General features: G+C 38.4%; 1 protein-coding gene across 1 annotated transcript in view; it reads right to left on the bottom strand.

Moving 5' to 3' along the window:
* The window catches only part of Morc4 (MORC family CW-type zinc finger 4), a 46,244-nt gene that overhangs the window by 10,954 nt on the left and 19,981 nt on the right, over window positions 1–15,309 (bottom strand). Inside the window, exons 9-13 of the mRNA XM_021153579.2 lie at window positions 14,224–14,324; window positions 5,315–5,404; window positions 2,953–3,081; window positions 1,571–1,639; window positions 1,026–1,077 (exon numbers count right to left, since the gene is read on the bottom strand). Coding sequence (XP_021009238.1) covers window positions 1,026–1,077; window positions 1,571–1,639; window positions 2,953–3,081; window positions 5,315–5,404; window positions 14,224–14,324 — 441 coding nt within the window. The remainder of the gene's footprint in view (window positions 1–1,025; window positions 1,078–1,570; window positions 1,640–2,952; window positions 3,082–5,314; window positions 5,405–14,223; window positions 14,325–15,309) is intronic.

Below are 15,309 nucleotides of genomic sequence, written 5' to 3'. Positions count from 1 at the left end.
CTCTTGTGACCCAGGAGAAGTCTGGGTCTTCATCCTTTTGAGCTCTGTGTTGAAAATATGGGTAGAAAGGAAAAGCGCTGCAGCAAGTATCTGCTGGTTTAGGAGAGACGCATGCCAGAGGCTACCACATGTTCACAGTGCACACAACAGAGACATGCTCCTGGGATCTTGTAGGAGAGCCAGCATACGAAGAAAATATAAATAATTAGGGTAGAAGAATAAAGGGAAGGCAAACTGAATGAGGACAGGGCAGTCCTGGAAAACCCAATCTCTGTATAGACATAGAATATGAAAAGTGATTTCTCATATGCCTCAGCGTGAGCAGGGTACATGAAGGAGCATTAGTGTTCAACTGCCTCTCTCCTCACTAGTATGACCTGCCCAACTCGGGAAGGAAGTGAATCTAACATGCGACTAGCAGATCTCTAGGAAATAGGGTCAAGAGGGAAATCATGCAGAAAGGCAAGGAGGGGTGGGAGAAATATATGGGTGCTATGGTGGCTGCCAGGAAAGGAGTGTCCCTCAAAGGACGGCCAACCTTATTGCACCCTTCAGCGTCCGGAGCTGGGCAACCATGTCCGAGAGACAGTGCTCCTGAAAATTCAAAACAGCAGAGTCTTTATAAAGCCAGCCAGCCTGAAAGCAGGGATGAGGGGGGCGGGGAGGCACAAAGAACCAACCCTTCTTCCCAAGAGAAAAGAGGAAGGAATGATCCCTGAATCCCAAAAGAAAAGGAGACAGGAGAACCAGACAGTCAAGAGGAGCAGCTTATGAAGATGGCACACAACTGTTATGTGACACCAAATGTGTCCTTCCCACTGCCCCGAATCTGGAAAATAAATGACATGACTCTTCTGTTTTAAGTGATCCCAACATCAACAACAGAAGATCGGCACAAACCCCAAACGATCCAATCAAATGAGCCTGAGGAGAAGCCCTCAGCATTGCTAGGCAGTGTTCTTCAACCTAAATCTTCTGTCGGGGAAAACTGTGTGAGAAGGAGAAGACATGGCCCTGTCTCTCACCTGGTACTTGTCACTTTCCATCGGCTTCTGCTTCTTCTCAACAGCCTCGACTCTAGAAGATAAAAGTGCTCTTTAGATATTGGAGGCCAAGGGGGAAGGATGGAAAGCTCAAGGCCAGCCTGGTCTATAGAGTGGGTGACAGCTCAGTCTAATCTAGGGACTGAGACTCTGTCTCCAATGAGGTGCTACTTAGTTCACTCCTGAAGTTCACTGAGAAACTGAATTATGCTACTGGAGAGTTTTCAAATTCTCATTCTGTTCTCTTCTGTTCTCTCTCTCTCTCTCTCTCTCTCTCTCTCTCTCTCTCTCTCATCACTTACTGGGGTGTGTGTGTGTGTGTGTGTGTGTGTGTGTGTGTGTGTGTGTGTATGTGTGTGTAACAGGGAGTAAGAACAGACAAATGATAAGTTAAGGCATTCTGGATTATGTGACAGAAGGAAGAACTGGCAGAACAGACAGATGAGGAGGGTCAATCCCTTGTCTTATTTCAGGGAATGTGGTCCCCTCCCTCTGGAATGGAGAACACCGCCCCATGTATACTCAACTGTTGCTTAGCCTTGCTCCAGTGTAAGTCTTCATCAATGCGTTCTTGTTCTTCTGGAACAGAGCATCTCCTGTAGTATAGTGAGGAAATTATCTTTTGGAACCAAAACATGGCCCTAGCTTTTACTCTTTACTTCCCTTATGACTATTATTATAGAGCAGCTTAACCATGGTGTAACGTTCTACACTTTGGATCCCGTTCACACTATAAAAGTTGGCTGTATGTATAGCACAGAGAAGGGAATCCCAGAAGGAAAAAAGTCAAAACTGCAAAAAAAAAAAAAAAAAAATGTACTCAGTGGCCACAAGTAGACCTGAGAAAATGACAAACAAGAACAAATACTGATTGGGGTGGTGTACTGTATTCACTTTCCAAGGGAGTAAAATGGCTTAGAAAGCTCTCTCCTGGATAAGCAGAAACAGAGAAAAAACAACATAGGCAAAGAAAAAAAAAGTTTAACAAGGAACTTCTTCTAGTCCATCCCATAACCTGACTACACAGCCTCACTTCCTCTGCATAGAAAGAGCTTAGGCACACGTGGAGACTATGAGGGGCATTTCCAAATCAGACCTAGCCTTCATTCATTTACAGACCTAGTCTTCATTCATTTACTTTCTTCCATTTTTACTTTTTTTTTTAAACCAGTGTGTGGTCTGAAAAAAGGAAGAATATGTAAAAGATCACAGCTGGATCCAAGGAGACAGGTTTCTTATGAGCAAACGTAACTACTGACTTATGTCAGGCACTGTTTAGGCTGCTATAAGGAACATATGGCCCATTAGGAAGACAACCAAGGAAAGCAACAGTATTGACTGCAACAGATTCTATTTACACGGATGCTCCAGAAGCTACACGGGAAAGCTTGACTCAATGTGGGATGCAAGGAGTTCAGGTTTAGAGAATTTAAAAGTGCTTGTGGAATCAAAAACTGTACACGTGAAAAACACCTCCAAATAAAAAATGGTCTATGAACAAATGTCAAGAATCAAATACTGCAGGAGCAGGAGGCCAGGGTAAAAAACTCTTAAAAAATTGCAATCGAGATGAAAAGCTGCCACACAAGACTTCAGCTCCCGAGCCTGTTATGATTTGAACAGGAGCATGGGACATCCGAATTGATTTCAGTCAACAGACATGACACTCTCAAAGCCATAGGGGAGAGGATAACCATGGTATATGTGGGAAATAGTGCCTTAAGAGAGTGTAGGACTTTGTAATGTATAATGAAAAAATAAGGTTAGATAGATAGTTAAAGTGGGGCCAGTCAGCACAAGGGGCTTGATACCAGGCTAAAGAATGTGGATTAGATATAAAGTGGTTCTGTAAAAGAGGAAGACAAATCAGGAGTTATTATTGAAAGAATAATGAATCCTGGAGACTTACTTGAATTTTGGATGGGGATTATAATAACAAAACCATCTTGAAGGTAATATGGATGGATCCACCTTCCCGGGAAGCCTCCTCCACTTAAGACATTCATCACATTGTACCCATGTCTGGTCAGGAATCCTCCTGGGTGAGGAAAACCAGAAATGTTACTGTGTACATCCTAGCTCTGTGCTTCATCTTGCATTTAAAAGGTATGTCCTAAGAATGAAAAAAAAACCCTTTTATATGGAAAATAGGCCAGAAGTCTTATAATCTTGATGTTTGAAATGTGTGTACTTTGAGCAACATAGATAACTACACCAGATGTGGATAAAAAGAAAAAAACCCAGTGATCTATCATTATTTATAGAGGCTATCAATATTTATTCTAGAATCATTTTCAAGGAAATAATGAGATAATTTTACTCCTGAGATGTATTAACTTGAAAAAGTAGTATATATATATATATATATATATATATATGACAGACGGTATACATAAAGTGAAAAGTTGTATTGGAAAGAGAACAGAGACTGATGAAAAGACTCAAGGAGGAGAGAGAGAGAGACACCTCAGGTCCACTTTACTATCAAGGTGCACTTGTTTGTATGTAGTATTTTACTGCTTTTCTGCTAGACTATTCAATAAAGTGACATGGTTCTTTTATGACTTCTTGTAGTGATGTTTTATTGTTTTAAATCCTGTTTCTTAATTACTAGTTATAAAAGTAACAAAACCCCATTGTAGAAAATCACAAATAGAGAAATTTATAAAGAAGAAAATAAAAGGTACTTCTGACACTCAAACCAATGTCCTTTTTAAAAAAACATCTATTTAGCCAAGTTTCCCCCATACTTTTAGACCTCTCTATTGCTTTAGGTTGCTCCAGACTTGCAATCTGCTCTAATCTCACGCCTGACCTCTGCTGTCTGGTATTTCCACACAACTACAGAGCCAGAGCCCATAGATAGCAATTTCAGCACAAGTGGAAGAAGAACGGAAAGGTTATGTTAGCTTTGGTTTTAGATGGATTTACACAGAAGAATGTCTTGCAGAAAGATGCCTGCATTATTTCTGATGACAAGGACACTAAGAGGCAGCAACTCTCTGCTAAGGGCTACAAACAGACCATGCTGAATCCTTCAATCCAGGCACAAAGAAGGGGTTTAGAATTTCTATTTGTATAAATAGGAAGCTAAAGACGCTATACTATATTGCTCATGCTAGAAGATTGTAGCTTCAGGAGCATGGTTGCTTAATTTGAAGCTTAGTTCTGCTGTGTTCTACTTGTCTAATCCTGTACAAATGATGAAAGTTCTTAGTGTACTGGGATTTCTATCTTCTAAGTAATAATATCTATATACTTTAGAGTTTTGTGGCTTAGTAAACAAATAATTACATATAAGGAACGAAGAACAATGTTTAGAATTTAAATAAACACTCGATAAACAATCTCTATTAAAATTCTGCTGTTAGCTCTTACATGGTCTAGTAATATACGAACATCTGTCTCACTACATTTATCACTGCTACTTTGAAAAGCAAAATGGCATCTCATTTGAATTTGAATTTTTGGCAAAACATGGAGGATAAACATGAGCTGAGATCCTAGAATAAGTTAGAAACATACACAGCATTCGGATTGTATTTGAAACAAAAATTCTGTACCATAACTTGCTCTAGTAGTTTTCATTTAAAACAGTAGATGCTCCCCCATATGAGGCCAGGGGAGGGGCGCAGTGTAATCTCTAGCTCTTTGATCTTTAATTTATTGAGGCCATAACTAACTGTATGTATGTTGCTATGCAGTCTGCCTTCTGGTCTGATTTTTTTTTTCTCCTTACTTAGTAAGGCTCAGATTCAGAAAAGTCTACTTTTTCTCTTATATGTTTGGTTTCCTATTTCTTCTCTAAAATACCAGTTCGGTCCCAATATTTAGCAAGAACAAAAAAGGCAGCAAGTTTGTTAACATGTCCGAACACCCACTCAATGCCACGTACTGTTCTAAAAGCATGGAACTTAACCCAATAAACTCAGAGAGGTGAAGCGACTCACTTAGAAAATGCACTCAGCTATCAAGAAGCAGGTCTAGCCTTCCCACCCAGGAGTGCTTGATTTAAATGGCAATAATCCCCCAGTCTCTCCTAAACTGACAGCATTAAACCCTTCACATTTATGATCCAAACCACATGCATTTTAAAACAGAATGAAGAATGAAACAATGTAATTAGAACATGGGCCTTCTTATTGTTAGTTAACTAACATCCCTGATTGGGGAAAAAAAAAGCACTATTTTCTCCTTGTTTCTTCCATTTGATGGAAGGACATTACCCTTAATGTTTTCACACTCTATATTTTATTGTTTACGGTACTAGCCTGGAAGTAGGTGAGGGCTCAAAATTCTCTTGAGATATTTTTTCCTTCCAATAAGCATTGAGCTTCTGTGCAAGGGCATTTATTGTCAACCTGAAAGAAAATGTAAGAAGCATGTCAAGATTCAGCATTTGAATAAGTTTTGATCTCTCAGAAACTCCTGTTAGTTTTGAATACCTCCAATTTAAAAAACTAACATAAGAGTCAACTGCCTCTGAAAAGTCCTATAATAAAACCATAATGAAAAACATAATGGAAAAAAACCCACAACATTAACATCATAATCTTTGATGGTCACTTTGGTTGTGAAGTTAAAATGGTTTAAGACCGCCCCCCAAAGTAAAACAGTCTAGTTTTTCAAGGTTTACAGAGTCACAGAATGAGTAAGTTGTCATTAGAGACTATGACAGAGCACCACTTCAGAACGTGGACAGACATAAACGCTGATGAATTCTTACACTTTCAGAATCAAATAGAAAAAAATGAGAGGAGCATATGCAAAAGCTTATCTATTAACCACAATCAAATATTAACTGTCTTTACATTATCTGTCTTTATAGTTCCCTTGCATCCAAACACTAATCATAGCAGCATAGTACTGATGCAAAAAACGATTCTTCAACATTTTCCTACAACACTGTTATTAGAAGCTGTATTTGAGTTTGCCCCCTTGTCTAATGAATAATTCCTATCAAATTCTTCCCCGCCCCCGGGATTACAACTTAATGCAAATGTACACGTATCTGGAACTCTATAAACTTGAGAAATGTCAAACCTCTCTTTCCCCTCAGGGTCATTATTCATTATTTTTGCAGAATGCTTCTTAAGTATGCCTCTTCCTTACTTCCACTTTACTCATTTTAAATTAGATTCCCACTGCATACATGAGATTAAAATAATCATAGGCAGGTTCCTGTATTAACTTATCCTTCTCCTATTACCACTGCTCTCATCTCTCTGTTATAAATTTCCCAAACACAGAATTATGTTTTGTTTCATCTTCAAAATATACTTGATAAAGAAAATTTGATGGGTGCCTGGGAAGATAGATAGGCATGTGGAATTAGTCTCCTTACCTCGATTAACAATTGCAGAATCTGCATGATCACAGAATTATACTACTAATAAGAAAAATGTTCCTTCAACATTTACCGCACCGTTGCTATAGGAGTCTGGATGTAGTCCAGTTAATATTTAACTACAATATTTTGGAACATGCAGATGGTAAACTGTGGTTAATTTTGGTCCGTTTCTGTTCTTGGCAGAGTAATAGTTCCACATTCTCCACCTCTAGATCCTCGACAGAGAATCTTGCATGCGTCACATAAGCCACTTATAAGAACCATGATTGGAAAAGAGGATGCTATCCTCTAAGTGCTCTCATTGCTACTATTTTTGGTCACACAATGGGCAAGTGGCCTTTTTAAATATATTTCTCCATGATTACAAGCTTCTCCTCTAGATGAAATAATGTCCAGGACATTCAAAGTGATGGAACTTTATTTTCACCTCTTCACATTTTTTCTGCTTAGTGAACCAGATGTTAAAAATGAAGATGCTCAAAATCACACACACAAACATATATGCACACATGTGCATGCATAGACACACATAACCATACACATATGTACATTAGGAAGCCACAGTGAATTTCCAGAAGAAGATACAGGTCAGAACACAAGTGAGAAAACCTTAAGTTTACACTCTACCAGGTTCCTGGCAGAGACAGCTTACAACAAAACACACTACCAACATCATATACACAAAAACAACATAGCAGATCCTAGTGAAGTGGGGAGAATCTTATTTCCAGAATTATCATGTTATGAAAATCATGATGCATACAAAGGAATATAAAAATAGAATATAATTAAAAATATGAAATCCAAAGAAACTGACTCGGAGAAAGTTCTGGCTTAAAGATGCTTACACAACCCTAGAAAGATGTGAAGGAAGTCAAAAAGCAACTTTTGAACAAAATGGAAATGGCAATGAAGAGACAGAACACCTAAAAAAAAAAAGAAAAGAAAAGAAAAGAAACCAAAATAAAATATAGACCTGAGATTAGGCATCATAGAAATCTAAAGAGACAGAGGACATGTGAAATGCATTCTCTAGAACTACAGGGAAAATAGTGAGATAATATATATAGAAGGAAAGGAGAAAACAGTTCAAACATTCCACTATAAAGAAAGCATCGCCTGAGCATAAAACACAGCAACGGAGGAAATCAGGGAAGCTGCTTTATTTTATTGCCAGATGACAGAGGCATCTCTTACAAACGATGGATTTAAATGTAAACGGATTCAACCCAAATTCACAACTATATGATGTGACAAGAATAAAGTGCCTTTGAGATGGTTCAGTGGGTAAAGATGTTTGCTATGAAGATTCATGACCTGAGACTGCGCACACACACACACACACACACACACACATCTAAATATATAGAAATTTAATAAAAATGGCAGACTGTGGTGTCTAGAAACATAGTACTACTATTTTAAAAAAAACACACCTAAATATGAGGAAGTTGCTTTGAACCTGAAGTTTGGCAGCCTGGAACATTTTGGAGGATAAGGAGTTCAAGGTCATCTTTGCTATATAGTGATCTTGAGGCTACACAGGACCCCGACTAAAAGCAGAAAAAAGGAGAATAAAAAAAATAGCAAAAGTTTGAAGAGTTTTGAGAAACATGCAAGAGTCTAAACTGCACTGAACAGATTGCTAATAGAGATATGAGAAGGGTGTTAATTAAATTGGAGGGTTCAGAAGGGAGTGAAGAAGCACAGCCAGACCATCATAAGCCGAGTTAGGAAGAGAAACGTTAAAGACACTTCTAATCTAGGCTCAGGGGAAATGAACAGCATGCTCCTGGAAAAGGTGAAATCCGATCCTAGCTACACAGTCAGAGAAAGCTTAGCAAAGACATGCCCTGTGGTTAGTTCCATGCAAAGCACAGCTTGTAAATGATGAATTTGTACATTTGGCTGAGATTTCCAGGTCAGCCGCTGGAGTTGTGTCCTCTAGCTGCTCATGTAAAATACAGGCAAGAAACGAGAATTTAAATGAATCACTGATTCTCAGAAAGCAATCAGGATTCGACAAAAAAATTTTTTTTCAGTTAGTGAAAACTCACAAAAGATGAGTTCTGTGAATAACGAGTGGGGTTAGACAATCATTTGCGAATATATTAGGAAGATTGAAAGGTCAAAATATTCAGTCACATCTAAGGCTCTTTGGCAATATTAAGCACGTGACTCATAGACCTTCACAACCATCTCAGCTGAAGCCAAGAAAAGAAATAAGATTATCTAAGGAAGACCATTCAAGATCCTCTTCTTAAATGGAATGACGATCCATCACATTCATGGAAGATCTACAAGGGTTTTGAGATGAGGAACGCAAACTTTATCAGCTTGGACTGTCAGGAATAAATGGGGAGAGAATATATAATGAAAGAATCCTATTGGACTGTTAAAAACATACATACAAATAACGTTCTACAGACTGAGCAGGTTGGAATTAGGACTATATATGTATAGGCACATACGTATGTATACGTATATAACAACAACTAGTGAAAAAAGAGGCCATGAATTTGAAAGGGAGCAAGGATGGGTATTCGGGAGCATTTGGAGAGAGGAAAAGGGAGAAATAACGTAATTATATTATCATCGCAAGAAATGAAATACTTCCAAAACTCTAGTGCATATAAAAGTTGATGAAACTACCCTGCTGTAAAAATACACTAGTTTTTATGAACAGATAATTTTGAGAGTTGAGCCATAAGGTTAGACAGCAGAGCTTTGATGATGGAGGGCAGTGTTGCAAGCCCCAGAAAATCATGCCTGGTCATGGGATATTTAATGGAATTTGCCTAGCTGGATTTGTAAGATTGCTTGGTACCTGGAACTTTTTTTCTGTTCAGTTTGAACTTCACTTGACACAGAATTTTTAAATAACTGGGGTTCTGTGCTCCTCACACTATTATATTTTAGCAGTAAAGTGTGTGTGTGTGTGTGTACCTGCCAGACTCATAAAATGTGATTTGAATATGAAACATGGGATTTCTGAGCTTACAAAGTTTAGTTAAGACTTTAGACTGATGCTTTTGATGGCACTGGAGAGCAACAAGGCAATCAGTTTTTCTTATAAGTCTTGAAGCACCAGAGGACAGACTGACAAAATAATAGTCTTCCAATGATGTCTAGGTCCCAATCTCTAAACTCTGTGAGCATCTTTGGTTATACAAGGAAGAGAGTTACTGTTACTCATCAGCTGACCTGAAAGTAGGAAGATTATTCCAAACGATCCCAATGTAAGTCTTTAAGTATGGGAGAGTAAGGCAGAGGAGTCGGAATCAGAGGAGGAAATGGGATGATGGAAGCATCTTTACTAGACTGGTGCAATGTGAGGAGAATGCAACTCATCACTGCTGACTTTGAAGTTGGAGAAGAGGGCCTTGGGCCAAGGAATGCTAGCAGCCCCTACTGTTGGAGAAAAAGAGCAATCTGGAGTCTCTCATAGAGCCTGCAGAAAAGAAGACAGGCTGCCAACACCCGGATTTTAGCCCAGTGAGATCGGAGTCAGACGTCTAACCTAGAGACCTCTAGAACAGTCAATTAGTGTTGTTTTAAGCCACTGAATTTATGGCAAGTTGTTAAAACTGAAGATGCTTTCTGTTGTTTACAGGTAGAAGTGAAATATCACTGTTCTCCCCTAAATGATAAATTATCACCTGGCTCCCCTGAATTCATTAGTTATAACTTGGAACATAGTTCAGAAATAGGGGTTCTAAGACAGAATTGAGAAGCTGCGTAAGAGACTGGGTGGCCTACAAAACCCAAATCTGCCCATCTCGGAAAATATTTCCCTGTGTCTGCTCTAAGCCCTGGTGCAGAGTACTGTCAATTGCATTGCCTTTCTCTTCACTCTTGTACACCCCACTCTTACTTCCCCTTTGCAATTCTTGTCAATGCCATACCTCATGCCACAACTACATACCAGAATTCCCTTCCCCTTTGATATCTTGTGTCCCTTTAAATTTTTTATTATGTATTTTATACATATGGACATTTTTGGAGTGGTGTTTTTGCCTTTCTTTTTTTATTGGATATTTTATTTATTTACATTTCAAATGTTATCCCCTTTCCTGACTTTGCCCCCATAATCCCCCATCCCATCCCTCTCCTCCTGCTTCTATGAGAGTGTACCTCCAATTTTTCTCTGCATGCAGGTGTGCCTGCTGCCCATTGGGGCCAGAAGTTAGAAATTGGATCCCTACGAGTTGGAGTTACAGAAAATTGTGAGCCATCATGTGGGTGCTAAGAATTGAATCTGGGTCATTTGGAAGAGCAGCCACTGTTCTTAATCACCAAGCCATCCCTCTCCAGTTCCAATCTTGTGCCTTTTTAAAGATTATCTTTTGTTAGTTTGCTTATTGTTCATTTCCTTGCTTGTTTGAGACAGGGTTTCTCTGTGTAGTCCTTGCTGTCCTGGAACTCGCTCTGTAGACCAGGCTGGCCTCGAACTCAAGAGATCTGTTTAAAGCATATCTTAAATCATACCTAATACTTTCTCACTTTTCCCCTCAGGGCATTTTCCCGATGTAGTACCAAAAAGGTTTCAATTGATCTATCAGCCATTTACTGCTATTTAACTGCTTTCAGATGTGTGATAATCTCTATCACAAATAGAATGGAAAGTCCTTAAAGTAAGCAATTTTGAAATTCTTTGTAAGACTCTCTATAACCTAGTTACTGTGTTCTGTGTTAGTGGCTTGCTCAGTTAATATGTTCTGGTTGTTGCATTTTTAAAGGTTAAGTTGACTCTAAAAATGGTTTAAGCTTGAACCACCATATTTACAGCTAAAGTCTACTATCAAAGTGCTATGTTACAGATGATTTCTTTGCAGATATTCTGGTAGTATGATGGCTTGCATCTCTTTTATCAGCTGTACTTTTGAATCTAATACTCACAGGATTTGGTGATAGCAAACAGTGTTCTCTAATCCTTTTTGCAATTTCCCCCCTTTTTTTGGAGAGGGGCAAAGGGAGATCTTGCTATGTAGATGAGGCTGCCCAAGAACTCATTCTGTAGCAGTCTGGCCTTGAATTCGCAACCCCATTGCCAAGGTTCCTGGGGGTTAGGATTAGAGATCTACACCCCTATGTCTAGTTTCACCCCCCCTTATTTTTATCTAAAATCTCTCACCTTGCATGAAGTTTCCATAAAGGGCTGGGGCTATAGCTCAGTAGTATTGCTTGCACTTACAAATGCATACACATACTTGGGTTCAGTCCCCAACATAGAAATATAAGGTCATAGGGCCTGGTGGTTTCATTCTTATTGTCCTAGCACTTGTGAGATACAGGTAGGAAGGACAAGAATTCAAAACTACCTTCAGCTACATAGTGAGCTTGAGGCCAAGTGTGAACTATGGGAGATCCTGTCTTAAAAAAAAATAGTGGAAACCAGGAAAGGGGATAACATTTGAAATGTAAATAAAGAAAATATCTAATAAAAAATAAAATAAAAGAATCTTAAAAAAAAAAAGTGGAGCCACCGGGTGTGGTGGTGCACGCCTTTAATCCCAGCACTTGGGAGGCAGAGGCAGACAGATTTCTGAGTTCGAGGCCAGCCTGGTCTACAGAATGAGTTCCAGGACAGCCAGGGCTACACAGAGAAACCCTGTCTTGAAAAACAAACAAACAAAAGAAAACAAACAAACAAACAAACAAACAAACAAACTGGAGCCAAAGAGATGAATTAGTGGCTAAGTGCAGTTGCTGCCCTTGAAGAAGGACCTACAATTGAGTCCCCAGCACCTACATGACAGCTCACAACTATCTGTAACTTCAGTTCCAGGGGATTTGGTGTCCTCTACTGTCACCTGCCAGCAACAGGAACAAATGTGGGACACATGCAAGAAAAAAACTCATACACATAGAATAAAAATAAATATTTAAAAAAGATGCCAATGACGCCTGAACTGGGTAATAATTAGCAAATTAATTATGCACAAAACTCTACATAGGCTAGTATTGTAATAAAATATATAGTATCTATTAAACTACTTAAGTAGAAATCCTACATGTTTATAGAATGCCCTTATTTGGACCTTCGAACAATAACCTCAAATTTATCATACCAAAACTAGGCATCAAAAATCTAAGGTCTGGGCTGGAGAGATGGCTCAGAGGTTAAGAGTACAGTCTGTTCTTCCAGAGGTCCTGAGTTCAATTCCCAGCAACCACATGGTGGCTCACAACCATCTCTGATGGGATTTGACACCCTCTTCTGGTGTGTCTGAAGACAGCTATAATTGTACTCATATACATAAAATAAATAAATAAATCTTAAAAAAAAACCCAAGTCTAATGTATTCAAATGAAAGAAGTACAGATTTTGATGGTGTTAACAATGATAGAACATGGGAAGTCATAGAAATCATTTTTAATAACTAACATTTAGATTTCACAAATATTATTTAGGTAATTATCCTAAATTCACCACTTTCACTCAAAAGAAACAATATTTGGTTCCATTAAAGCAATGCCACTCTAAGTTTTACATTTAGGAGACAAGTCTTGGTCAAAGGTCTTCATTATGGCTCAGCCCCACATTTAAATGATTAATGTATTTGGATCCAGGGTGCACCACTGCCATAACTACTGATAAGCCTGAGTGATTCAAACCCAATTATGCAGAAATTAACTTAGGGTTGCCATTCAAATAGCTATCTCTTTGTCAAACCCTACATCTAAAGTTCTTGTGGTCTCATATAAACAAAGGAACATTTCATTAATTTTGTCATAGGTTGGAGCACAAAAAATATTTCTGAGAGATTATTTTTCCTTCCACTCTTAGAAAAATATTACTGGGATTAAAAAAAATCAGCAAATGGTCTCACATTTTCTCTTCCCTACCTTTTGTGTCATTACCTAATATCCTTTTGCTTAAAATACCCTTCCCATTGGCTCACCTAGGAGACATTCATTTTCCTTTAAGTTTAAACTGAAATATACACTGCTTTCCTTGATTTTCTTTGCTCTTATTTAAAGGTTCTCCTCAGCTGGGCCGTGGCAGTGCACATCTTTGATCCCAGCCCTTGGGAGTCAGCAGGCAGGCTGATCTCTGTGAGTTCAAGGTCAGCATGGTCTACAGAGGAAGCTCCAATAAAGGCACACACAGTATCACAGAGAAACTTCGCTCAGAAAACAATAAACAAATAAAGTCCCATTTTGCATATATATGTGAATTAATTTAGATATACCTAACTCATATTTTCATATACTACATTTTTCATAGCAATCAAGGTTTCTACTTTTTCATCCTCTGTCCTTTGACTAAGACATAAGAGGTATCAAATCCAGGGCGTCAGGCATGCCTAAGCAAGAGATCTCTCCTGTACCCTAAACCCCAAACCTATCTTCAATCCCATTTTAACAACTCCTCTCATCAATTCCTCAATATCCCTATAAACTGGCTTAACCTCAGAGTCCAGTTCTTGTCTGATTCTTAGCAATTTATCTTCCCCACATGCTTCCGTGAGAGCGTAAGTATCTTCCTGTTGTACTGACATTTCCACCAGTGTACATTGGCTTCACAACAATTTAAAGGGCAAATTTCAATTTCTCTCCCCAAAATGTGCTCAATAACTTCAGATTCATGTGCTTCGAGATGAAAAACAAGGTCCTTGATTTTACCAGAAATATTGTACCAAAATACTTCCATAGTCCATACTTTCTTAAGGTAAATTTAAAAAGAGCAACATCATCTCTAGTCTTGGAAAATATATCTGAAGGAATTATCAGTTAATTTCTCCTAACAAGCTGGCTTTTAGTGATGGTTTAGAGAGTTTTTGGAGAACAACTCATCTGCACCATCTCAGGTTGGGAGTGACTCACCGGTATTCTTTGGTATACTCAAAGTCTTGTTTGTTGTAGGCAGGTTTTAGGAAATTGCACTCAATGACTCCAATTACTCCCACACCTTCTCCACAGGTTGGCTTAGAAGAAAAATGTTAATTTCAACACATTACTATTGACAGCCTGGAGACATTTGCTTTTCAACCCCCACCAAAATGAACAAGGTTACACAATATTCATGGGTAAGGAAAAGCCATAGAGACCTAGAGGAACACCTAGACTATATTTTCACGTTATTTTTGAAAGTACACTTTTTCATATAATATATAATATATCTCAATTATTGTCTCCCCTTTCTTTACTCCTCCTGGCTCTTCAGTTCTCCCTGTTTCTGTCGCTTAGATTGTTCAGTGAGTCACAGATCACTATAATCCCTCAGCTCCGGTAGCTATATATACATCATCCATTTTCATTTGTTTTATATTCTAGGATTGCCAAAAGATTCACCGGAATAAAGAATTTACACTGCTAAAAAGCAAAATTATATACTAATGTTCTGCAGAACTGGAGAGAAATCTCATTTGAAAATTTGAGGTGTAATATAATGACCACACTGAATCTCACACGATAGGCATGTCCACACACAGAGAGGTCACCAAGCAACTATCAGAGTCGAAGATGAAGTGCAAGGGATTTGGGGGCAGGGTTTAAAGCTTGCTTTACTCTTTACTAGAATTAAGAATAATTAGACTGACACATAACTAGGAATTGTTTAAGAAGATGCTATAACAGGACAAACCAAGCTATCCACAGTTAGCTAGCCTGGGTCTTATATAACAGTCCTACTAGTAATACTGGTATACTGTAAACTGTAATACAAAGCAGTCTGTTATTCTCTGAGCAATAGCGATTTAATCTTCAAAACAGGAACAAAAAGGTTACTTGTGGAAATTACTACTTTAAATGATCATTAAAACATCAAAGATAATGGTAACATTTGCGTAGTTTGGCTTATGAAATATTTCATATCATATATCATACTTATCATCTTTTAACCCTTTAAGCGGAAAGGGAGATAAAGAAAACATTGTTTCTACTTTACAGCATAGACATTGAACCCCAAAG

Source organism: Mus caroli, unplaced genomic scaffold, assembly GCF_978045245.1.
Source record: "Mus caroli unplaced genomic scaffold, Mus_caroli_1 scaffold_5, whole genome shotgun sequence".
In the NCBI taxonomy this organism is placed as follows: domain Eukaryota; kingdom Metazoa; phylum Chordata; class Mammalia; order Rodentia; family Muridae; genus Mus; species Mus caroli.
This window is presented reverse-complemented; position numbering and strand designations above follow the sequence as displayed.